This window comes from Scyliorhinus torazame, chromosome 16 (assembly GCF_047496885.1).
Source record: "Scyliorhinus torazame isolate Kashiwa2021f chromosome 16, sScyTor2.1, whole genome shotgun sequence".
Taxonomy (NCBI): domain Eukaryota; kingdom Metazoa; phylum Chordata; class Chondrichthyes; order Carcharhiniformes; family Scyliorhinidae; genus Scyliorhinus; species Scyliorhinus torazame.
This window is the reverse complement of record NC_092722.1, coordinates 139,465,277-139,490,214: the sequence shown is the minus strand read 5'-3', so window position 1 is coordinate 139,490,214 and position 24,938 is coordinate 139,465,277. Positions and strand designations below refer to the sequence as shown.

At 45.1% G+C, this 24,938-nt stretch overlaps 1 protein-coding gene across 3 annotated transcripts in view; it reads left to right on the top strand.

Moving 5' to 3' along the window:
- LOC140393105 (leucine-rich repeat-containing protein 27-like) overlaps positions 1-24,938 on the top strand; it is a 142,082-nt gene that overhangs the window by 81,813 nt on the left and 35,331 nt on the right. For all 3 annotated transcript variants that reach the window (XM_072479147.1, XM_072479148.1, XM_072479149.1), the window contains one exon: positions 11,765-11,957. In XM_072479147.1, the coding sequence (XP_072335248.1) occupies positions 11,765-11,957 (193 nt within the window). The remainder of the gene's footprint in view (positions 1-11,764; positions 11,958-24,938) is intronic.

The window sequence follows — 24,938 nt, the reverse complement described above, 5'->3', positions numbered from 1 at the left end:
CCCTCTCCCCGGCACTCCCCCCCCCCCCCCCCCCCCCCCCCCCCCCCCGGCACACCTGTGCCTCCCCCCTCCCCAATGGTGTGGAGCTGCTTCTGCAGCTGAGCCCAACTCCGCACCGCTAAGATAACAAAAGCCCGCCCCCATGGCAATTACCACAGCCTCCTTTCCTGTCCCCATGAATTAATTGGGAAAAGCTCGCTTTTCCCCATATTCAGCTTATATTCGGTTCGGCTGGTGGAGGGGATGGTGGTGGACTTCAAGAGGTGGGATGTGCTGCGATTGTCTTTGGTGGAGCGTGAGCAGGCGATGACGATGACGGTGCTGCCAATATTTTTGTTTGTGTTTTATAACCTCCTGATTTTTATTCCTATCCTTTTTTAGGAAGGTGAATGGGTTGATTTTGAGGTTTGTATGGACGGAGAAGGCTCCGGTGAGGAGGGTGTTCTCTGCATGGTTGGCATTGCCAAGCTTGTTGAATTACTGCTGGGCAGCAAATATCACAATGGCTAGGAATTGTGCGGTGGTGGTGCGGTCGGTTTGGGAGCGGATGGAGGTGGCCTTGTGTCGGGAGGCCAGCTTGAAGGGCACTCTTGTTGGCGCCCCTTTCGTTCTCACCGGTTCGGTATGCCACATGTCCTGTGGTGGTATCGGCACTGAGGGTTTGAAACCAGTGTAGACCGACTTTGGTTGGAAGGCCTGTCACAGTGGGTGCCGATTTGTGGCAATCACAGGCTTGTGCTGCCGGGGTTGGATGGAGGTGGCAGCAGTTGGGGATAGAGTACTTCAGGGATTTGTTTGTGGGAGAAATTTTTGCAGACCTGGAAAGAGGAATAAGTTCAGGTATCTGCAGGTTAGGAAATTTGTTAGGAATGATATACTGTCCTATCCGGCGCTGCCGACCCCGGTACTACAGGATGAGCTTTTGTCCGAAGATGACATTGGGGAGGGCAAGACTGTGGACATGTATGGGGAGCTGATGAAGAGGGAGTGTGCTTCCGTGGAGGAGGTCAGGCGCAAGAGGGAGGAGGAGTTATGGAGGTTGGGGTTGGGGGCTGGAGTGTGGAGGGAAGTTGTGGAGGGTAAATGCATTCTCGTCGTCTTCTTCTAGGTTGTGTCTTATCCAATTTTAAGGTGGTGCGTAGAGCCCACATGACAGTGTCCAAGATGAGTGGTTCTTTTCGGGGGTGGCGGATCGGTCTGGGCAGTGTGCGGGTGGGACGAACCATGTGCACATGTTTTGGGCATGCCTGAGGTTGAGGGGGTTTTGAAAGTGATTTTCAGACGTAATGTCAAAGACTTTGGGGATAGAGGTACCTCCGAGTCCAGAGGTGGCGATATTTATAGAGTCAGAGGATCCAGGAGTTCAGATTGGGAGAGAGGCCGACGTCTTGGCCTATGCCTCCCTGATAGCCCGGAGATGGATTTTGTTGTGTTGCCGGGACTCGGAGTATGGGTGAGTGATTTGTCAGAGTTTCTGCATTCAGAAAAAATTAAGTTTGCCCTTTGAGGGGCGGCGGAGTGATTCACCTTGAGGTGGAAGCTATTTGTAGACTTCTTTCCGAAGTATTGAGTCCTAGACCGGGGGAATAGGTTGGAATAGGGAGGCGGGTACTGGGATGGCAGGGGGGTGAGTGGTTGGGTGGGATGCAGGGAGGGAGGGGCTTTGTTACCTGTTGCCGTAATGAATATTTGAAAGATCAGATATAGATAGCTGTGGCTACCTATAAATGCTGATAGGTAAACACAATGTATGGCAAAAAAAATAAAAACATGGGTACATAGTAGTAGCACACTTACTTGAACCTTTTTTTAATTAGAAGTAAAATTGCAACCCTCAAAACAGAACTACATGAACTTTCAACATTAATATTTTTCACAGAATTTTTTGAGAGTTGCTTCGTGGTTTAAAGATTTAATTATTGAAAGAAACAAGGAGGTTTTGCACAGTGATGCAAAATTTACATACAATACAAAGAAAGTGATCCTGTGAAATATTTAAATTTCTCATGAAAACTCTATCTACGTTTACAAATTTATGTCCTCATTCATGTGCACTGGGGTGGGCATTCAGCCATTAGCTTGCTTTATGTTTTACAAATTTGAGCATTTACACAGTGAACTGCAATATCCCAACAGTTGCTCAAACTATTGTCAATGATTTTGCTTGGGTGGAATAATTATCATTGCATTTTACCTTTCTATTTAATTTCCTCGCCCAATTTGAATCTCTCTTATTTGCAAGTCATAAATTAGTACTGTGTAAGTGCAGGAGCTTCATTTTGTTTTCCACAGCTTTGCTGTCAGCTGGGAAAGCTCTGATAATCCAATCATTTCAGTTTGGAGGATGCCTGCAGCAGAAATCAATAGCTGCAAAGATCTTGAAAATACCACACTCAAATCATCAGAAACAAGAAATTGTTTTTCCATGCCTGTTGTAGATTGATCTGCGAACTCTGTTGAAAATTGGTTTGCCTCGCAATATTTGTCACATTAATGAAAATTCCTTATAGTAACAGGATTAAATCTAGGCATTTTTGAAATTATAATGCAATTACACCAAACAGACAGTTTGACCATTATAATAATTAATGCTGCACCACATCACATATGAAGCCGCACAATATTTTTGCTTTTGAGGCCACTGTGCAAATATTCCCATTGTCAAGTTTTCTTTGTCAGTTTGCGGAGGATGGTCAGAATCACAAAGCTCTCCAAGATTGCCATCAACTGTCTTTGATGGACCACAGAAATTGTGATTCAACCAAGGAGAGATACTCCATCTAGTGGCGTGGCTGAAATGTAGCTACGGTTGTCTTCAGATTTCAATGCTGTTTGTCCTGCTGCAACACAGTCTAAAGCTCCTTCCCACCCAGGAGCTGCTCCTTTTAGCCTCATGATGCAGCCATTTTGTTTTGCGCCTTACTCATTTTAATACAATTAGCTGGTTTTAACCTACTGTTCAAGAGCAGATACAAGAGCCATTGAAGTTATTGTTCACAGAAAACCATGGACTAATGCTATTTCTGTTAGGCCTGCTCTAAAATATAATACTTTGGCATTGGAAGTAATAATGCTGTGCTTTGGGTAGAAACCCAACTGGTGGTTACATTTGAATCTCCAAGATACTGCAGAAGTACTATCCAGATTTAGGCAGATGTTACAGAATGCACAACATGTAGGTCCCCAAACTTGTGATGCAGATATCAGTGGGTTAGACTTTAGTTTAGATGGCAAGACTTAATATGCACCTACTACAAAAGTTGACAATGTGGTTCATAGTAAAGAAGAAAGCTTTAGGCTGCAGGGAAATGTGAATGGACTGAACAAAGAACAAAGAAATGTACAGCACAGGAACAGGTCCTTCGGCCCTCCAAGCCTGTGCCGACCATGCTGCCCGACTAAACTACAATCTTCTACACTTCCTGGGTCCGTATCCCTCTATTCCCATCCTATTCATGTTTTGGTCAAGATGCCCCTTAAATGTCACTATCGTCCCTGCTTCCACCACCTCCTCCGGTAGCGTGTTCCAGGCACCCACTACCCTCTGCGTAAAAAACTTGCCACGTACATCTACTCTAAACCTTGCCCCTCTCACCTTAAACCTATGCCCCCGAGTAATTGACCCCTCTACCCCGGGGAAAAACCTCTGACTATCCACTCTGTCTATGCCCCTCATAATTTTGTAGACCTCTATCAGGTCCCCCTCAACCTCCTTCGTTCCAGTGAGAACAAACCGAGTTTATTCAACCGCTCCTCATAGCTAATGCCCTCCATACCAGGCAACATTCTGCTAAATCTCTTCTGCACCCTCTCTAAAGCCTCCACATCCTTCTGGTAGTGTGTCGACCAGAATTGAACACTATACTCCAAGTGTGGGCTAACTAAGGTTCTATACAGCTGCAACATGACTTGCCAATTCTTACACTCAATGCCCCGGCCAATGAAGGCAAGCATGCCGTATGCCTTCTTGACTACCTTCTCCACCTGTGTTGCCCCTTTCATTGACCTGTGGACCTGTACTCCTAGATCTTTTTGACTTTCAATAATCTAAAGGGTTCTACCATTCACTGTATATTCCCTACCTGCATTAGACCTTCCAAAATGCATTACCTCACATTTGACCGGATTAAACTCCATCTGCCATCTCTCCGCCCAAGTCTCCAAACCATCTAAATTCTGCTGTATCCTCTGACATTCCTCATCGCTATCCGCAATTCCACCAACCTTTGTGTCGTCTGCAAACTTACTAATCAGACCAGTTACATTTTCCTCCAAATCATTTATATATACTACAAAGAGCAATGGTCCCAGCACTGATCCCTGTGGAACACTACTGGTCACAGCCCTCCAATTAGAAAAGCATCCTTCCATTGCTACTCTCTGCCTTCTATGACCTAGCCAGTTCTGTATCCACCTTGCCAGCTCACCCCTGATCCCGTGTGACTTCACCTTTTGTACTAGTCTACCATGAGGGACCTTGTCAAAGGCCTTACTGAAGTCCATATAGACAACATCCACTGCCCTACCTGCATCAATCATCGTAGTGACCTCCTCGAAAAACTCTATCAAGTTAGTGAGACACTACCCCCCCTTCACAAAACCATGCTGCCTCTCACTAATACGTCCATTTGCTTCCAAATGGGAGTAGATCCTGTCTCGAAGAATTCTCTCCAGTAATTTCCCTACCACTGAAGTAAGGCTCACCGGCCTGTAGTTCCCTGGATTATCCTTGCTACCCTTCTTAAACAGAGGAACAACATTGGCTATTCTCCAGTCCTCCGGGACATCACCTGAAGACAGTGAGGATGCAAAGATTTCTGTCAAGGCCTCAGCAATTTCCTCTCCAGCCTCCTTCAGTATTCTGGGGTAGATCCCATCAGGCCCTGGGGACTTATCTACCTTAATATTTTTTAAGACACCCAACACTTCGTCTTTTTGGATCTCAATGTGACCCAGGCTATCTACACATCCTTCTCCAGACTCAACATCTACCAATTTCTTCTCTTTGGTGAATACTGATGCAAAGTATTCATTTAGTACCTCGCCCATTTCCTCTGGCTCCACACATAGATTCCCTTGCCTATCCTTCAGTGGGCCAACCCTTTCCCTGGCTACCCTCTTGCTTTTTATGTACGTGTAAAAAGCCTTGGGATTTTCCTTAACCCTATTTGACAGTGACTTTTCGTGACCCTTCTAGCCCTCCTGACTCTTTGCTTAAGTTCCTTCCTACTTTTCTTATATTCCACACAGGCTTCGTCCGTTCCCAGCCTTTTAGCCCTGACAAATGCCTCCTTTTTCTTTTTGACGAGGACTACAATATCTCTCGTTATCCAAGGTTCACGAAAATTGCCGTATTTATCCTTCTTCCTCACAGGAACATGCCGGACCTGAATTCCTTTCAACTGACACTTGAAAGCCTCCCACATGTCAGATGTTGATTTGCCCTCAAACATCCGCCCCCAATCTATGTTCTTCAGTTCCTGCCTAATATTGTTATAATTAGCCTTCCCCCAATTTAGCACATTCATCCTAGGACCACTCTTATCCTTGTCCACCAGCACTTTAAAACTGAATTGTGGTCACTGTTCCCGAAATGCTCCACTACTGAAACACCTACCACCTGGCCGGGCTCATTCCCCAATACTAGGTCCAGTACCGCCCCTTCCTTAGTTGGACTGTCCATATATTGTTTTAAGAATCCCTCCTGGATGCTCCTTACAAACTCCGCCCCGTCTAAGCCCCTGGCACTAAGTGAGTCCCAGTCAATATTGGGGAAGTTGAAGTCTCCCATCACCACAACCCTGTTGTTTTTACTCTTTTCCAAAATCTGTCTACCTATCTGCTCCTCTGTCTCCCGCTGGCTGTTGGGAGGCCTGTAGTAAACCCCCAACATTGTGACTGCACCCTTCTTATTCCAGATCTCTACCCATATAGCCTCACTGCCCTCTGAGGTGTCCTCCCGCAGTACAGCTGTGATATTCTCCCTAACCAGTAACGCAACTCCGCCACCCCTTTTACATCCCCCTCTATCCCGCCTGAAACATCTAAATCCTGGAACGTTTAGCTGCCAATCCTGCCCTTCCCTCAACCAGGTCTCTGTAATGGCAACAAAATCATAGTTCCAAGTACTAATCCAAGCTCTAAGTTCATCTGCTTTACCCGTAATACTTCTTGCATTAAAACATATGCACTTCAGGCCACCAGACCCGCTGTGTTCAGCAACTTCTCCCTGTCTGCTCTGCCTCAGAGCCCCACTGTCCCTATTCCCTAGTTCTCCCAGATGGGCAGAAATGTGGAGAATGATTTCACCAAATGGAGAAAATCAAATTTGCCATCCGAGGGTCGGAAGATGGCTTCTTCAAAACATGGGAGCCATTCACCCGACTGTCCCGGACCTGTTTGTGGCCAACAAACAAATAAGCAAGTAGCCAAGAGCCAGGGGAAAGTAGCCAGAACATGATAGAAGAGAGGGAAGGGTGCGAGGACCGGGAGTGGGGGGCTGGGTAGAGCAAAAGGGAGTGGCCAAACCCAGCAGGAGAGAATGGAGAATAGCAGGAAAGAAGGGGGTGGGAGGGGCGTACGGAGGAAGGGAGGACGAGGGAAGGAGAACAACAGAGGGGAGCCAGAAGGGAGGAAAGAGGAGGGAACACAAACTGGGGGGAGAGCACAAGTAACGACAACGACCACAACAAGCACAGCAAGACGAGAGAGAGAGAAAAAGAACAGGAAGAAGGAACAACAGATGGCCGAAGCTGAGGCAAATGGACAAAAACGAACAAAAAATGACCAAGAGATGCAAGTGACATCCACCCAGGTGCCCCCTCCACTCGGTTTTGTTTTGCTTGTTTTGTATTAAAAAAAGAGAAGGGGGGAGAAAGCCCCTCCCTCTTTTCTGCTATGTGTTACTTCCTCTGGATATTTTTTTCTGTGTGTACATTTGCAAGTATATCATGTACAAAAACATTTTTTTAAAAGAAATGTGGAGAATAGAATTTAACCCCGAGGTGTGTGATAATACACTTGGGAAGAGCAAACAGGACAAGGCAATGGTCAGATATGGAGAAGTATAGTTGAGCACAGGGGCCCTGAAGTCCCTTAAGGAAGCAGGGCAGCTATATATTTTTTTCATTCATAGAATGTCGACATTGTTGATTCGGGCTGATTAGAGTCAGCATGGCTTTGTCAAAGCCATGCGTGTCTGATAAATCTGTTAGAGTTCTTTGAGGAGGTAACAAGGAAGTTAGACAAAGGAGAACCAGTGAACGTGATTTATTTAGCTTTCCAGAAGGCCTTTGACAAGGTGCCACATAGGAGATTGTTAAATAAGTTAAAAGCCAATGGTGTTAAGGGTAAGATTCTGGCATGGATAGAGGATTGGCTGACTGGCAGAAGGCAAAGAGTGGGGATAAAGGTGTCGTTTTCAGGATGGAAGCCGGTGACTAGTGGTGTGCCTCTGGTCTGTGCTGGGACCACAGCTTTTCACAATTTACATTAATGATCTGGAAGAAGGAACTGAAGGCACTGTTGCTAAGTTTGCAGATGATACAAAGATCTGTAGAGGGCAGATAGTATTGAGGAAGCAAGGGGGCTGCAGAAGGACTTGGACAAGCTAGGAGAGTGGGCAATGAAGTGGCAAATGAAATACAATGGAAAAGTGTGAGGTTATGCACTTTGGAAGGAGGAATTTAGGCATAGACTATTTTCTAAATAGGGAAATGCTTAGGAAATCAGAAGCACAAAGGGACTTGGGAGTCCTTGTTCACGATTCTCTTAAGGTTAATGTGCAGGTTCAGTCGGCAATTAAGAAGGCAAATGCGATGGTGTATAAGGCTCTGGTCAGACCCATTTGGAGTATTGTGAGCAGTTTTGGGCCCGGTATCTAAGTAAGGATGTACTGGCCTTGGAAAGGGTCCAGAGGAAGTTCACAAGAATGATCCCTGGAATGAAGTACTTGTCGTATGAGGAACAGTTGAGGACTCTGGGTCTGTACACATTGGAGTTTAGAAGGATGAGGGGGGATCTTATTGAAACTTACAGGATACTGTGCGGCCTGGATAGAGTGGTCGTGGAGAGGATGTTTCCACTTGTAGGAAAAACTAGAACCAGAGGACACCATCTCAGACTAAAGGGACAATCCTTTAAAACAGAGATGAGGCGGAATTTCTTCAGCCAGAGGGTGGTGAATCTGTGGAACACTTTGCTGCAGAAGGCTGTGGAGGCCAAATCACTGAGTTTCATTAAGACAGAGATAGATAGGTTCTTGATTTAATAAGGGGATATGGGGAGAAGGCAGGAGAATGGGGATGAGAAAATATCAGCCATGATTGAATGGCAGAGCAGACTCGATGAGCCGAGTGGCCTAATTCTGCTCCTATGACTAATGGTCTTATAGGGCAGCATTTAATGCCCATTCCCAATTGCCCTTGGGATGGTGATGAGCTGCCTTCCTGAACCACTGCAGCTCATGTGATGTAGGTACACCCTCAGTGCTGTTAGAGAGACAGTTCCAGGATTTTGACCCGGCAACAGTGAAGGAACAGTGTTAAATTTTCAAGTCAGGATGATGAGAAGCTGGGCAGCACAGTGGCGCAGTGGGTTAGCACTGCGGCCTCATGGCGCCGAGGTCTCAGGTTCGATCCCAGCTCTGGGTCTCTGTCCATGTGGAGTTTGCACATTCTCCCCGTGTTTGCATGGGTTTCGCCCCCACAACCCAAAAATGTGCAAGCTAGGTGGATTGGCCACACTAAATTGCCCCTAAATTGGAAAAAGAATTAATTGGAAAAAAAAAATGGTGAGAAGCTTGGAGGGGAACGTCCAGGTGATGATGTTCACATGTGTTTGCTGCCCTTGTCCTTCTGGACGGTAGTGGTCATGGCTATGCAAGGTGCTGCCTAAGGAACCTTGGTGAGTTCCTACAGTGCATCTTGCAGATGGTACACACTGTTGCCACTGTGCATCATGGTGGAGGGAGTGAATGTTTGTTGATGGGGTGCCAATCAAGGGGGCTGTTTTGTCCTGGATGTCAGCTTCTTGGGTGTTGGAGCTGCACGCATCCAGGCAAATGGAGAATGTTTCATTATACTCCTCACTTGTACCTTGTGGATGGACAAGCTTTGGGAGTCAGGAGGTGAGTTACTTGCTGCAGGATGCCTAGGGCGGGACTCTCCGCCGGCATGATTCTCCGTTTTGCCGGCGCCTGGAGGTTTCCCGATGGCGTGGGGCTGCCCCACAATGGGAAACCCCATTGACCGGCCAGCATAACGGAGAATCCCGCCGGCGGGTCAAGGCTGAAAAGTGGCGTGGCGGGGCGGAGAATCCAGCCACTAGCCTCTGACCTGCACTTGAAGCCACCGTACTTTTCTGGCTAGTCCAGTTTGTTTTCTGGTCAATAGTATTCCCAAGGATGTTGATAGTGAGTGATTCAGCGATAGTAATATCATTGACTGTCAAGAAGTGATGGTTAGATTCTCCCTTGTTGGAGATGGTCATTGCCTGGCACTTGCCCAGGCCTTGCTGCAGTTGGAGATGGACTGCTTCTGTATCTGAGGAGTCACAAATGGTGCTGAATGTTATGCAATCATCAGCAAACATCCCCACTTCTGATGTTATGATGGAAAGAAGGTTATTGATGAAGCAGCTGAAGATGGTTGGGCCAAGGACACTACCCTCAGGAACTCCTGCAGTGATGACTTGGAACAGAGATGTTTGCCTCCAGCAATCACAACCATCTTCCTTTGTGCCAGGCATGATTCCAGCCAGTGGAGAATTTTCCTCTGATTCCCATCGACATCTTTTGCTTGGGCTCCTTGATGCCACACTCAGTCAAATGCGGCCTTGATTTCACTCTCACCTCACCTCACCTCTGGAGGTTAGCTCTTTTATCCATAGATAGCTAAGAAGGTATATAGCATGTTTTCCTTCTTTAGACGAGACATTAGATGATCTTCCAGCCCCGCCGGAGTCGATTAACCTTTGGTTGGATTGCCACATCCATTGCAGGGGAACCCACTGTGGTGGGGCTGGAAAATCCCACCCATAGAATATAATAGCAGGGATGGTATGCTCAACCAACACAAACTCATAAATAACTCATTATAGGCAGAATACTGTATACTGTTCACTCATTACAGGAAGGATATGATGCACAAGTGATTTATGAGGATGCTGACCGGAATTAATCACTTTAGGTATGGGTTGTGTTTTTTGGAACACTTTGTGTGAAGTTATGAGGAGCCTAAATAGTGTGGGTCAGAAGGACCCCTTTAGCAGAGAGGCCAATAATCAGGAGGCACAGATTTAAAGTAATTCGTAGAGGATTAGAGGGAAGTTGAGGAGATATTTTTATCCCAGAGAGTGATCGGGTCTGGAACTCATTTCCTGACATTTTGTAGAAGCAGAAACCCTCATCACGTTTAAAAGGTACTTGGTTATACATTTGAAGTGCTTTAATTTACCAGGTTACAGGCCCAGAGCTGGAAAGTAGGTTTCAATTGGATTGCTCTTTTTCAGCCAACGCAGACATAATGGGCTCAATGGCCTCAACCTGTGCCATAAATCTCTGATTTATGGGCACGACCCTCCAGCCACACTGCGCCGGAGAAGCATCTCGCCGCAGCGCAATGTGGCCGGTGGAAGCCGGGAGACCCCGCTCCCAGGTACTACCTGGCTCGCAACGCCTCACGCGATTCACTGTAATCTTGAGAGATGTTGCAAGGTGGATCCCGCCCACGACGGGCAGGACCACTATTTGGCAAATTTTTATATTAGAGCAAGGCAGTAAGCCTTACTTTAATGTGCAAGTTCCTGAGGTCGCTGCGGCTTAGGGTACCTACCTCGGGGAATCGGACAAGCACCGTTTGGTACTGGTTCCCACAAATGGACCAGACGGAACGGCACTTGTGGGTGTCTCCAATGTGATCAGAGGCACCCAGCAGCACCTTTGGCCAGGGTGGTGCCCTGGTTCTGCCACCTGTCACCCTGATAGTGGGTATTGGGAGGGGGGCGGTGCGGGGGGCGGGGACCCTTCCATATTGCATTTGTGCTGGGGGGAGGTTGTTTTTTTTGTGGGCCTCAGATCGGAATGCCATTTAAAAATGATCTCTCGTTGCAACGGGGAGTTGGAGCGAGCGGAGCTCCCCATTGTAAAAAAACTGGACTATGTGCGGTCTCGGCTGCACGTTCCCCGTCCAGGCCCCTTATTCAAAGCGAGTCGTGTTGAATAACCATGTGTTTCTCGGCACTGCGCTTGCTTGGGGACTTTGTTCCCTTTTGGGAATATTGCACCCTGTCTTTAATTGGAGTCTCAAAGAAATATTAAATACAATAATAATGCTGGCTGCCAGGTGAAACTCTGCTTTGTAGCTGGGTGCTGGAAGGATTGTGAGCGTGAGTAAATTTTCAACCTAAATTTTCTCTTCCCATCGAGAAAAACAGCTTGGCTGTTTCTTACTATTTATGAAGCTCAGTCGAGACTGAACGTAATGATTTATTGAATAGCAATGCAGTTTTGTATTCGTATCCACACACATGTATTTACATTTTAGACACATTCTTTGTAAATGGCAAGGCTGCTGCTTACCTGTTATTAAGTAGCAAATTTGCAATGCTGTTGTAATGATAGTGTGTTCACCGAGTTCCATATGCTGATTTCCTTTGGTTCCCAAAATTTTAGGATGCACACTTGCCCATTATCTGTATCCTTTGACTTCATAAATCATATCAAATGGTGTTACATTTTAGTGACCTGTCCTTCAATTTTTTTTAGAAATGCCATCAATTGAAAAACTGCAACTGAATGTACGAACAGAATCCAGTTTAAGTTTCTCTGATGAGAAAGAGCGGCAACGATTCAAAACACTGAAACAAAAACTAATTCAAGAAGAGAAAAAGGAAGAACCTTCTCAATCTAAGAAAGTCTGGGGTGCAGGGTTCCTGTCGACTATATCTAGCATTCCAAGGTAAATGAAAATATGAATATAACTCTGAATTACATACTTTGCTACAACTAGACCCAGTGTGGCGGCATGCAATGATTTTTACTTTTTTCTCTTCTATGCACATCAGTCAACCAATTTCATCCACTATTTACATAGGTAGCACATTGTGCTCTGGATTGTTTCTGTAATGAAGATCCCTTTTTATACAGACAGGTTATTGGCTTGATTCATAAACTCTTCCCCCCCCCCCCCCTATCATGAGGCCCGAATGGATGCAAAACAGGAAGTCATCAGTTTACTCTCATCAAGCAACCAGCTGGCTATCAACCCAATGTCCTGGCTTGATTAATAAGGGGATCAGGGTTATGGGGAGAAGGCAGGAGAATGGGGATGAGAAACATAGCAGACTCGATGGACCGAATGGCCTAATTCTGCTCCTGATTCTTATGGTCTTCTGCTCAATCTCCTGCTCACTGGGCTAAGCATAGGGTTGGTCTTCAATAACAACAACAACTTATTTATATAGTCCTTTTCATATAGTGAAATGGCCAAAAGGCATTTCTTAGGAATGTTATCTCAAGTGCCACTCGAGGAGAGATTGGGGCCTGAGGTAGGTGAAAGAAGTAGGTTTTAAGGTTAACACCTTCAAAAAGGTAAATGAGGGGGAAGGTTTGGGTGGAAACTCCAGAGCTCAGGACCTTGGCAGCTGAATGTGTGGCTGCCAATACTGGAATGATTAAAATTAGGGACTTTGAAGAGAGGCCAGAATTAAAGGAGTGCAAATATCTTGGGTGGATTAGAGGGCTGAAGCAAATTACAGAGATAAGGTGCGATGAGAGAGTGGAAGGATTTGAAAATGATCTTAAAGTAGGGTATTACTTAACCAGGAACCAATTTAGTCCGTGAGCACAGAGTGGATGGGACCTGATGTGAGTCTGGACGTGCAGCGGAGTTTTGGATGACCTCAGTGTTACAGAGGGCAGAATGTGAGAGGTCAACAAGGAGTGTATTGGAAATTATTTTATTCTTTCATGGGATGAGGGCATGACTGGCAAAGCCAGCATTTGTTTGTCCATCTCAGATTACCCTTGAGGACAGTTAATAATCAATCACATTGCTGGAGTCACATGTAGACACGACCATGCAGTTAAAGAGAGCAGATTTCCTTCTCTAAAGGATGGTACTGAACCAGTTGGATTTTTACGACAATCGCTAATAGTTTTCTGATCACCATTACTGATATTGGCTTTCAAATTTCCAGACTTTTTTATTGAATTTAAATTCCACCAGCTGCCTTAGGGATTGGAGACCCTATCCCAAGGGTTTCTGAATTACTAGCTCAGTGACACTACTATGCCACCATCTCACTATAAAGGTTACGGCTAAGAGGTTATGAGATTTACGGTTAAGAGGTTATAACGGCATGGATGAGGATGTCAACAGATGGTGAGCTGAGGGAGGAGTGGAGTCCGGCAATGTTAGAGTTGGAAATAAGCAGTCTTCATAAAAGTAAAAGTCACCATAGCCCCAGATGACTATAGGCTGCTTTCCCCTTTTGAGGGGGAGAGTTAACTGGTGGTGATTTAATCTGAGGATCTCAGGCAAGGGGCAAGGTTGAGAAGGTGGGGCCTTCATGAATAACCTCAGCAGGGTACGGGAATTGAACCAGCACTGCTGGCCTCTGCATCACAAACCAGCTGTCCACACAATTCTGCTGAACCAACGCCCGATTAGTAATAGTACACATTTCGGTTTTGGTCAGGAGCTTCTCTATGGGTTAGATATATCACCAAGGATATGAGCAGTTTGGTTCAGCATCAGAGTGTTATCAGGGAGAAGGATAAAGTTGGTAGCTAGAGAATGTAACTTGTGGTGGAACCAAAGGCAATTGCTTCAGAATATTTTGGTGTAGCAAATTCCTGTGCATAAAGCACTGAATGGCAGTTAAGCAGCCAGATAAATGGGCCAGACAAATGGCCAAAGATTTAGCTGGCAAGAAGGCTTCATACGTCGGGTTCATAATGATGTGCAGGTACGGTGGATTTGCCATGCTAAATTACCCCTTAATGTCCAAAGATCTGTAGGTTAGGTGGGGTTACAGGAATAGGGTGGGGAAATGGGCCTGGGTAGGGTGCTCTTTTGGAGGTCGCTGCAGCCTTAAGACCATAAGACATAGGAGCGGAAGTAAGGCCATTCGGCCCATCGAATCCACTCCACCATTCAATCATGGCTGATTTCAACTCCATTTACTCGCTCTCCATAGCCCTTAATTCCTCGAGAAATCAAGAATTTATCAACTTCTGTCTTAAAGACACTCAACGTCCCGGCCTCCACCGCCCTCTGTGGCAATGAATTCCACAGACCCACCACTCTCTGGCTGAAGAAATTTCTCCTCATCTCTGTTCTAAAGTGACTCCCTTTTATTCTAAGGCTGTGCCCCCGGGTCCTAGTCTCCCCTGCTAATGGAAACAACTTCCCTACAACCACCCTATCTAAGCCATTCATTATCTTGTAAGTTTCTATTAGATCTTCTCTCAACCTTCTAAATTCCATGAATATAATCCCAGGATCCTCAGACGTTCATCGTATGTTAGGCCTACCATTCCTGGGATCATCCGTGTGAATCTCCGCTGGACCCGCTCCAGTGCCAGTATGTCCTTCCTGAGGTGTGGGGCCCAAAATTGCTCACAGTATTCTAAATGGGGCCTAACTAATGCTTTATAAAGCTGCAGAAGTACATCCCTGCTTTTATATTCCAAGCCTCTTGAGATAACTGACAACATTGCATTTGCTTTCTTAATTACGGACTCAACCTGCAAGTTTACCTTTAGAGAATCCTGGACTAGGACTCCCAAGTCCCTTTGCACTTCAGCATTATGAATTTTGTCACCGTTTAGAAAATAGTCCATGCCTCTATTCTTTTTTCCAAAGTGCAAGACCTCACACTTGCCCACGTTGAATTTCATCAGCCATTTCTTGGACCACTCTCCTAAACTGTCTAAATCTTTCTGCAGCCTCCCCACCTCCTCCATACTACCTGCCCCTCCACCTATCTTTGTATCATTGGCAAACTTAGCCAGAATGCCCCAGTCCCGTCACCTAGATCGTTAATATATAAGGAGAACAGCTGTGGCCCCAACACTGAACCCTGCGGGACACCACTCGTCCCTGGTTGCCATTCCGAAAAAAAACCTTTTATCCCAACTCTCTGCCTTCTGCCTGACAGCCAATCGTCAATCCATGTTAGTACCTTGCCTCGAATACCATGGGCCCTTATTTTACTCAGCAGTCTCCCGTGAGGCACCTTATCAAAGGCCTTTTGGAAGTCAAGATAGATAACATCCATTGGCTCTCCTTGGTCTAACCTATTTGTTATCTCTTCAAAGAACTCTAACAGGTTTGTCAGGCACGACCTCCCCTTACTAAATCCATGCTGACTTGTCCTAATCCGACCCTGCACTTCCAAGAATTTAGAAATCTCATCCTTAACAATGGATTCTAGAATCTTGCAAACAACCGAGGTTAGGCTAATTGGCCTATAATTTTCCATCTTTTTCCTTGTTCCCTTCTTGAACAGGGGGGTTACAACAGCGATTTTCCAATCCTCTAGGACTTTCCCTGACTCCAGTGGCTTTTGAAAGATCATAACTAACGCCTCCACTATTTCTTCAGCCATCTCCTTTAGAACGCTAGGATGTAGCCCATCTGGGCCTGGAGATTTATCAATTTTTAGACCTCTTAGTTTCTCTAGCACTTTCTCCTTTGTGATGGCTACCATATTCAACTGTGCCCCCTGACTCTCCTGAATTGTTGGGATATTACTCATGTTTTCTACTGTGAAGACTGACGCAAAGTACTTATTTAGTTCCTCCGCTATTTCCTTGTCTCCCATCACCAGATTACCGCGTCATTTTGGAGCGGCCCAATGTCTACTTTTGCCTCCCGTTTGTTTTTAATGTATTTAAAGAAACTTTTACTATCATTCCTAATGTTCCTGGCCTACCTTCATATTTGATCTTCTCTTTCCTTATTTCTCTCTTTGTTATCCTCTGTTTGTTTTTGTAGCCTTCCCAATCTTCTGACTTCCCACTACTCTTTGCCACATTATAGGCTTTCTCTTTTGCTTTGATGCATTCCCTAACTTCCTTTGTCAGCCATGGCTGCCTAATCCACCCTCTGATAACCTTTCTTTTCTTTGGGATGAACCTCTGTACTGTGTCCTCAATTACTCCCAGAAACTCCTGCCATTGCTGTTCTACTGTCTTTCCCACTAGGCTCTGCTCCCAGTCGATTTTCGTCAGTTCCTCCCTCATGCCCCTGTAGTTACCTTTATTTAACTGTAACACCTTTACATCTGATTCTACCTTCTTTCAAATTGGAGATTGAATTCTACCATATTATGATCACTGCCTCCTAAGTGTTCCCTTACTTTAAGATCTTTAATCAAGTCTGGCTCATTACATAACACTAAGTCCAGAATGGCCTGTTCCCTTGTGGGCTCCATCACAAGCTGTTCCAAAAAGCCCTCCTGTAGACATTCAATGAATTCCCTTTCCTTGGGTCCACTGGCAGCATTATTTACCCAGTCCCACCTGCATATTGAAGTCCCCCATGATCACTGTGACCTGGCCTTTCTGACATGCACTTTCTATTTCGTGGTGCATTTTTTGCCCCCAGTCCTGACCACTGTTAGGAGGCCTGTACATAACTCCCATTATGGTTTTCCTGCCTTTGTGGTTCCTCAACTCTACCCACACAGACTCCACATCATCTGACCCTATGTCGTTTAGTGCTATTGATTTAATTTCATTCCTAATTAACAAGGCAACCCCGCCCCCTCTGCCCACCTCTCTGGCTTTTCGATAGGTTGTGAATCCCTGGATGTTTAAATGCCAGTCCTGAACCCCCTGCAACCATGTCTCTGTGATGCCTACCACATCATACCTGCCAGTCACAATCTGGGCCACAGGCTCATCTACCTTGTTCCGTACACTGCGCGCATTTAAATATAGCACCTTTAATTCTCTATTGACCGTCCCTTTTTGTTCTCTTAGTGTGGTGGACCTTGGTTTACTGAGCCTTTCCATACACTGTGTCATATTTTGTGGGATGGGGACTATCGTAACCTCTCCTGAGTTTTCTCTTTTTGTGCTTTTTTGTATTCCTAAGCAGCTATGCTTCCCACTGATTACTTCACCTCTTGGTTCCCTGACTTTCCCTTCCCCCCCAATCTTTAGTTTAAAGTCCTATTGACCACCCTATTTACTCTTTTCGCCAGAACACTGGTCCCAGCTCGGTTCAGGTGGAGACCATCCCAACGGTATAGGTCCCCCCTGTCCCAAAACTGATGCCAGTGTCCCATGAAAAGGAACCCCTCTTTCCCACACCACTCTTTCAGCCACATGTTAACTTCCCTTATTCTTGCCTGCCTATGCCAATTTGCACGCGGCTCGGGCAATAATCCGGAGATTATGACCCTTGAGGACCTGTTTTTTAATTTGAATCCTAGCTCTTTATAATCTCTAAACAGGTCCTCTTTCCTAGACTTGCCTATGTTGTTGGTACCGACATGGACCACAACAACTGGATCCTCCCCCTCCCTCTCCAGTATCCTTTCAAGCTGGTCAGAGATGTCCTGCACCCTAGCACCGGGCAGGCAACATACCATGCGGGACTCTTTATCCTGCTCACAAAATATACTATCTAACCCCCGATAATAAAATCCCCTACAACTACAACTTGCCTATTTACTCCCTCCCCTTGAATGGCCTGCTGATCCATGATGCCTTGGTCAGCTGCCTCATCCTTCCTGCAACCCTGTTCGCCATCCACACAGGGAGCAAGTGCCTCATACCTGTTGGACAGGGTCAAGGGCTGAGGCTCCTGAGTTCCTGACTGCTGGTTCGCTTTACCTGCCTGACTTGCAGTCACACCCTGCTGTCCCTGGCCACTGGCAGGATTTAAACTACTTACTCTGACAGGTGTGATTGCCTCCTGAAACACAGTGTCCAGGTAAGTCTCCCCCTCCCTTGATGTGCCGATGGGATTTATTCTATGGGTTCTAAGGTAACCCCCTAAGCTAGGTTTCTGTCAAGGTTATGATGTTGATTCAGTCATCCACAACAAATTCATATCTAGCTGGAGCCTTGTTTACAAGTGAGTGGCCGACCTGGAGGGAAACATGGAGAGGGGTGGTGATAGCTGATCCTTTGGCGGAGTCCACCGGGTCAGCACTGGAAGAGGGGGGATCATTTGGAAGGGAAGGAGATTAGCCCCCTAAAATAGAAGATTGCTGAGAGTCAGATGAGGCAGTTGCTTGTAAGGAGGCAGCAACAAATGCTTTGATGGACCTTTGGACAATGCTAAGAGAGGCACAGAGGAAAGCTATAGACTTAGACAAGAGGGAGCCAAGCCTGGGATGGTATTGGAAGAATAGGAAGATCAAGAAGCACTGGCGGGTTGGGTAGGGATTTTGGAGGATGGAGTATCCAAGGGGAGAGAAATGAATGGAAACATGACATAAGTGAAATGTCAAGGAGGGATAAAATGTAAAAAAGGAGGTTTAAAAAAAAAAAAATGGAAGTGGGCATAATGGCCTCATGTCCAGAGTGGCAGCCGATGTGCAAACCTGGTTACATAATTATTGAAATGCTTATACTCCTGTAGTAAACAGAATAAAGGGGAGACATTAGAAGGATATCCAGTTAAATTCAGAATAAAGTTAATATAATTAGAGTGGAATCATCATGGAATATCTGTTGTCCAAGTTCAGAGACAGGTATGGTGGGTGAGTGAAGTCCAGAAGCTATTTGAAGTGTAGAGTATTAGTGGATGGACTGTGGGAGGTATTCCTGTGGGAATGAGGTTCTGGCAGGTGTACAGATAATCAGCCACAAAGTAGATAAGTTGAAGATCACCATATGATCTAGGAGTGGTAGGTCCAATGCCAGAATTAGTCTTGAAGTTCAGATATGTCCACGAGTTTGGGAGCCAAATTTGAGCAACGAACCAGTGCTCACTGAGGAAGGCAGAAAGCAGACATCCACCATTAGAATGAAGTGAACTTAAACAGTGTAAGAGAAGAATCATAGAATTTACAGTGCAGAAGGAGGCCATTCGGCCCATAGAGTCTGCACCGGCCCTTGGAAAGAGCACCCTACACAAGCACCCCTCCACACCGTATCCCTGTAACCCAGTGACCTCGCCCAACCCAACCCAACCTTTTTGGGCACTAAGGGCAATTTAGCATGGCCAATCCACCTAACCTGCACATTTTTGGAAATAGAAAGTGGGCAAGAAATGGTAGCAAAGAGAAAATGCTGGAAAATCTCAGCCGGTCTGGCAGAATCTTTGATAAAGGGTAATCTGGACTTGAAACGTTAGCTCTATTCTCTCCCTGCAGATGCTGCCAGACCTGCTGAGATTTTCCAGCATTTTCTCTTTGGTTTCAGATTCCAGCATCTTCAGTAATTTGCTTTTATAAAGAAAGGGTAGCGAATGGCCAAGGATAAAAGTGCACAGTGAGGACCACCCTCAGGAGCTGACCATCCACAAACTATCTTAAAAACTATTAATCTAATGACAGCTTACAAATTGACAATACAAACATACTATGCAAACTTGAGACCTTAAACCATATAGCCAGGATTTTTCTGCACTAATACCTGTAGGTTGTCAGTGCTCGCTATTATCACTGGGTAAAACTGAAAGAAGCTTCTGGTGTCACGTGTGGTCCAATGCAAAAATCTGGAAATTGCTGCCGGTAATACCCTACTCCTCCACAGGCTGCTGATCAAATCTGCAGAGATCACTGGCATGGCATGAACTTCAGCTAATTACCCACAATCTGAACTCGAAAAATAGCTGAAACATTATGGGGCTTTTTCTTTTTTTTAAATAAAAGTAATGTACCAATTAATTTTTACCAATTAAGGGGCAATTTAGCGTGGCCAATCCACCTACCGTGCACATCTTTGGGTTTTTTCCTTCCTCCTTTGCTCTCTTGCTGACGATTCTTCAATCTACAGTCGAAAGACGTGCAGGTTAGATGGATTGGCCATGCTAAATTGCCCATTGTGTCCAAAAATGTTAGGAGGGATTATTTGGGTTAGGGGGATAGGGTGGAAGTGAGGGCTTAAGTGTGTCGGTGCAGACTCGATGGGCCGAATGGCCTCCTTCTGCACTGTATGATCTATGATTGAAGAATGGTGCTCATCTTGCTCACAGACACTACAGATTCCCTGTAGGGTGTTAAATTCAAAGATGCCAGATGATAGAAATCTCAGCTGACAAGCACGTTTGAAATCTGTGGGTGATATTCAGCGAGATGAAAGACAAAAGCTGTTCCTTTGCCATTCACAGCAAAATCTGAGCCAATGTTACAGTTTTTTAATTATAGAATAAAATGTAGTTAAAAGAATAATGCACTTAGTTTTTAAAATAAATGTAAAGCACCCAATTCTTTTTCATCTAATTGAGGAGCAATTTAGCGTGGCCAATTCACCTCACCTGTATAACTTTGGGTTTGGGGATGAGACACACAAGGACATGGGGAGATCGTGCAAACTCCAGACGGCAGTGACCTGGGCACGGGATCGCCCCCTTTACCTCAGCGTCGTGAGGCAGCAGTGCTAACCACTGTGCCACCATGCCGCTCAAACGCACTTATAATTTAAGGATATTAGCAGTTTGATTTACTTTCCAACTGAATTTCTATCATCTTAAAGTCACTTGTAGCTGAGAAATTTTGTTTTAAAAAACCTTTGATTTAAATTCATTGCCTACATGCTTTACACTTCAAGGGCTATTGGCAACTAAAGACTAATGCAGCATTTCCCAAACTGGATTCCATAGAACCCAGGGGCTCCATAGAAGACATCCTGGGGTTCTGTAGAAGACATCCAGAAGTTTTGCAGTGGCTCCAGCCATTTTAAATTTGATAACAGCTTTCTTTCCAGCTTGTCTTATCGCAGGCGATTTTCAAACTATATTGGCTACTGATCGGCGCGCTCGCCAGCCAATGCACTGAAAAGTTGGCTTCTGATTGGATGAACTGGAAATAGTGGCACAGCCAGTATTGGAAGTCCCAGGCAAGGCTGGGAGGAAAGGCGTCCGGACGAGTGGTGGAGCAGGGCAGGCCGCGGCCACGGAGAGTGGGAGGGGAAGCGGCCACGGAGCAATGGAGGGAGAGATGTGTGTATGAGAGAGAAAGATGAGTGTATGTGTATGAGAGAAGGAAGTGAATGTGTATATGTGTGTTTGTGTGAGAGAGAGAGGCGTGAGTGCAAGTGTGCGAGGGAGGGAGAGGTGGGAACAAGGGGAAGGAGAGCAAGGTGAATGTGTGTTGTGTGAAAAAGAGAGGTGGGAGTCTGAGAGGCAGGGAGAGGTATGAGGGGGAGGTCTGAGTGTGAGAGAGGGAGAGGAGAGTGTGTGAGGAAAGTGAGAGTGTGAATGTGTGTATAAGAGGTGAGAGTGCAAAGTGTATGCATGTGCTTGTGAGAGAGCTGGTGTGTGTGTGTGTGAGAGAGGGAGAGGTGAGACTGTTTTCCTGGGGTTCTGCCAGTACTCTTGGGAAGTCAAAAGGTTTCTGTGGCTGGAAAAGTTTGGAAACCCCGGGCTAATGCAAAGCAGTAATTTCACAGAAACCAAACCACCTTTTTAGCATTTAATATTATGTGGTGGTTATTGTTTTAGCAGTTAATATTATGTGACATGGGAAAATGCAAATACCTACTCACAGTGTCACCTACAGGCATATAAGGTTTTTTAAAAATAAATTTGGAGTACCCAATTCATTTTTTCCAATTAAGAGGCAATTTAGCGTGGCCAACCCACCTAGCCTGCACATATTTGGGTTGTGGGGGTGAAACCCACGCAAACATGGGGAGAATGTGCAAACTCCACACGGACAGTGACCCAGAGCCGGGATTGAACCTGGGACCTCGGTGTCGTGAGGCAGCAGGGCTAACCCACTGCGCCACCATGCTGCCGGTATTGAAGGTATTGACCATTCGTGTTCATTTAACCAGCATCAGTGGAAGTTTTGAATGCATTTTGAAATAGACTATTTGAAATTGAGACCCTCCCATAGGTGTTAACCTATAACATATAACTAGAAATTCTTAAGACTTCTGATATTACAGGGCAGCATGGTGGCACAGTGGATAGCACTGCTGCATCACGGCGCCGAGGTCCCAGGTTCAATCTCGGCTCTGGATCACTGTCCGTGTGGAGTTTGCACATTCTCCCCCTGTTGCGTGGGTTTCACCTCCACAACCCAAAAGATGTGCAGTGTAGGTGGATTTGCCATGGTAAATTGCCCCTTAATTGGAAAAAAATAATTGGGTACACTAAATTTTTTTTTTTAAAAAGACTTCTGATATTATTATGAATATATCTACAAGTGGCAAATAGGAGGAAACAATTATCAAAGCATAACTTTTTATGTATACTAAGTCATTAAAATTTAGGTACTCACTTTAAGGAGGATGGTGTGGAGACTGAGTTAGTAGCCTGCCGAAAATAAATATGAACTAGGAGCAGTTGTAGGCCATTTGACCCCTCAAGCCTGATGCACCATTTGTTTGATAAAGATCGTTGATGATCTGATTGTGGCCTCAATTCTACTTTCCTGCGTCACCCCATATCATTTGACTCCGTTGTCAAATAAACAAAAATCTAACTCAGCCATAAAAATGTTCACTGAATATATTATTCAATAAAAAAAGCTGCTTAAAAACAAAACTGAGCAGGAATCGACCCAATGGCATCAAACCCTTCAATAAGAATATTGTGGTCTGTAACAAGTGCAAGAATGGCAGTGTGGCTAAATGCTGCCATTGAAACAACAAAACCAGATTTAAAATTTTTAAATAAAATATTTCTTCTTCATTCTCAACATTTCATATACAACTGGAATTGTTGGTAATGTTTCTGCCATAGGAAATAATAATGCAACAATTTGTCTTTGAGCCAATGTTACATTAGGAGTATAGGAACGGAACTCCCTCAAGATCATTCTACTACTTATTGAAATAATGGCTGATCTGTGACAACCTTTACCCCCTTATCTTTGCTCACAGAAATCTTATCAATCTGAGACTAAAAATTACCAATTGACCACATAGCAACTGGCATTTCCAACTTTCTGCCATCTTTTACGTGTGGAAGTGTTTCCTAACTTCATTCTGAAAGGTCAGGCTCTAATTTTTAAGCTTGTTTCCCCTCTTTATTCTTTCACAGTATGTGGCAATTGCTGGAAAAGCCCTAATTGTCCTTGAACTGAACATTTCAGAGGAGTCATCCACATTGCCGCGGTTGTGGAGTCACTCATAGGCCAGACTGGGTAAGGATGGCAGATTTCTTTCCCGAAGGGGCATGAGTGAACTAGACATTTATGACAGTTAGAAGGGTGGCACGGTGTCGCAGTGGGTAGCACTGCTGCATCACGGCACCAAGGACCCGGGTTCGATTCCAGCCTTGGGCCACTGTCCGTGTGGAGTTTGTAATTCTCTCCATGACTACGTGGGTCTCATCCCAACAACCGAAAGATGTGCAGAGTAGGTGGATTGGCTATGCTAAATTGCCCATTAATTGGAGAAAAAAGTTTTTTAAAAACTAGCAATTGTTGATGGTTATGTGGCCACCAGCTCTGGGATTATCTTTGTATTCCAGTCCAAAGATGTGATGTGCAGGTTATGTGGAGAGGCCATGCTAAATTGCCCCTTGGTGTCCAAAGATGTGTTGGTTAGGGTAAGGGGTTATTGGGATATGGTGGGGAAGTGGGCTTGGGTGACGTGCTCTTTCAGAGGGTCGGTACAGACTCAATCGGCCGAATGGCCTCCTTCTGCACTTGAGGGATTCAATGGAATCTATTTATTAATCAAATTTGAATTTCACCTGGCGGCATGGTGGCACAGTGCTTGACACTGTTGCCTCGCGGCACTGAGGACCTGGCTTCAATCCCAGCATGGGTCACTGTCCTTGCGGAGTGCGCACATTCTTCCCGTGTCTGTGTGGGTCTCACCCCCACAACCCAAAGATGCGCCGGGTAGGTGAATTGGCACTAAATACCCCCTTAAATTAAAAATATAATTGGGTACTCTAAATTTATTTTTTAAAAAGGAATGAAACCCTTGTTTGTGTAATCCCACCTCATAACTCAACCATTGGCATTCAAGTGTCATTCTAGGCCATGGGATTTGGTTCCACAATTTGACAATATACATTAAGCTGATGCTGAGTGCAGTTTTGAGGGAGTGCTGCATTATCAGAGGTCCTTTGGGGTGATAAAAAAAATTTTAAATCAAGGATTGGATTGGATGGATTGGATTTGTTTATTGTCATATGTACCAACGTGCAGCTCAAACAGATCATTTAGTACATGAAAAGAAAATACATAATAGTCCTGACCATCTTGTGAAAAATATGCTAAAATTACTGAAGGTATGTTTTAATGATGAAAATTTGAGTCTGACAAACATAATCTCAAAGTCATGCTACAGCTATAAAAGCCCTGCTTAGACTACACCCGGAGCAATTAACACTGAGTTAGGAGAGCCAGGTCACAGGATTTGATCGCCCCAGTAGCAGGTTATCAGCTGCCCCACAGACAAATCAAATGGCCCAACAAGTGTAGGAATGTAGCTTATTCTCCCTGCTTCCACTGAGTATACTTTGCATAAAAGCGTAATTATTTTTTATTTCTTGTAAACATCTGATTGAGCAAATTTGGCTCTTCATGGGAAAGCATTTGTGTTGTAGTTCCAGTCCAGTGTGGCCACATTTATAAATCTAAATTTATTTTTAAATTTAGAGCCTTTCCAGCAATCTATGAATGATAAATATACACCATCCTATTGAACCACTTTTTGTGATCATTTTATCCGGTTCCAATTATATTTTCCCAGATGGAATGCATTTTGATGTTTTTCAGTTTGAGTCATTGCACCTTAAAAACAATATATAAGCCTTGGAAGAACAGATTCACCAGAATGATACCGG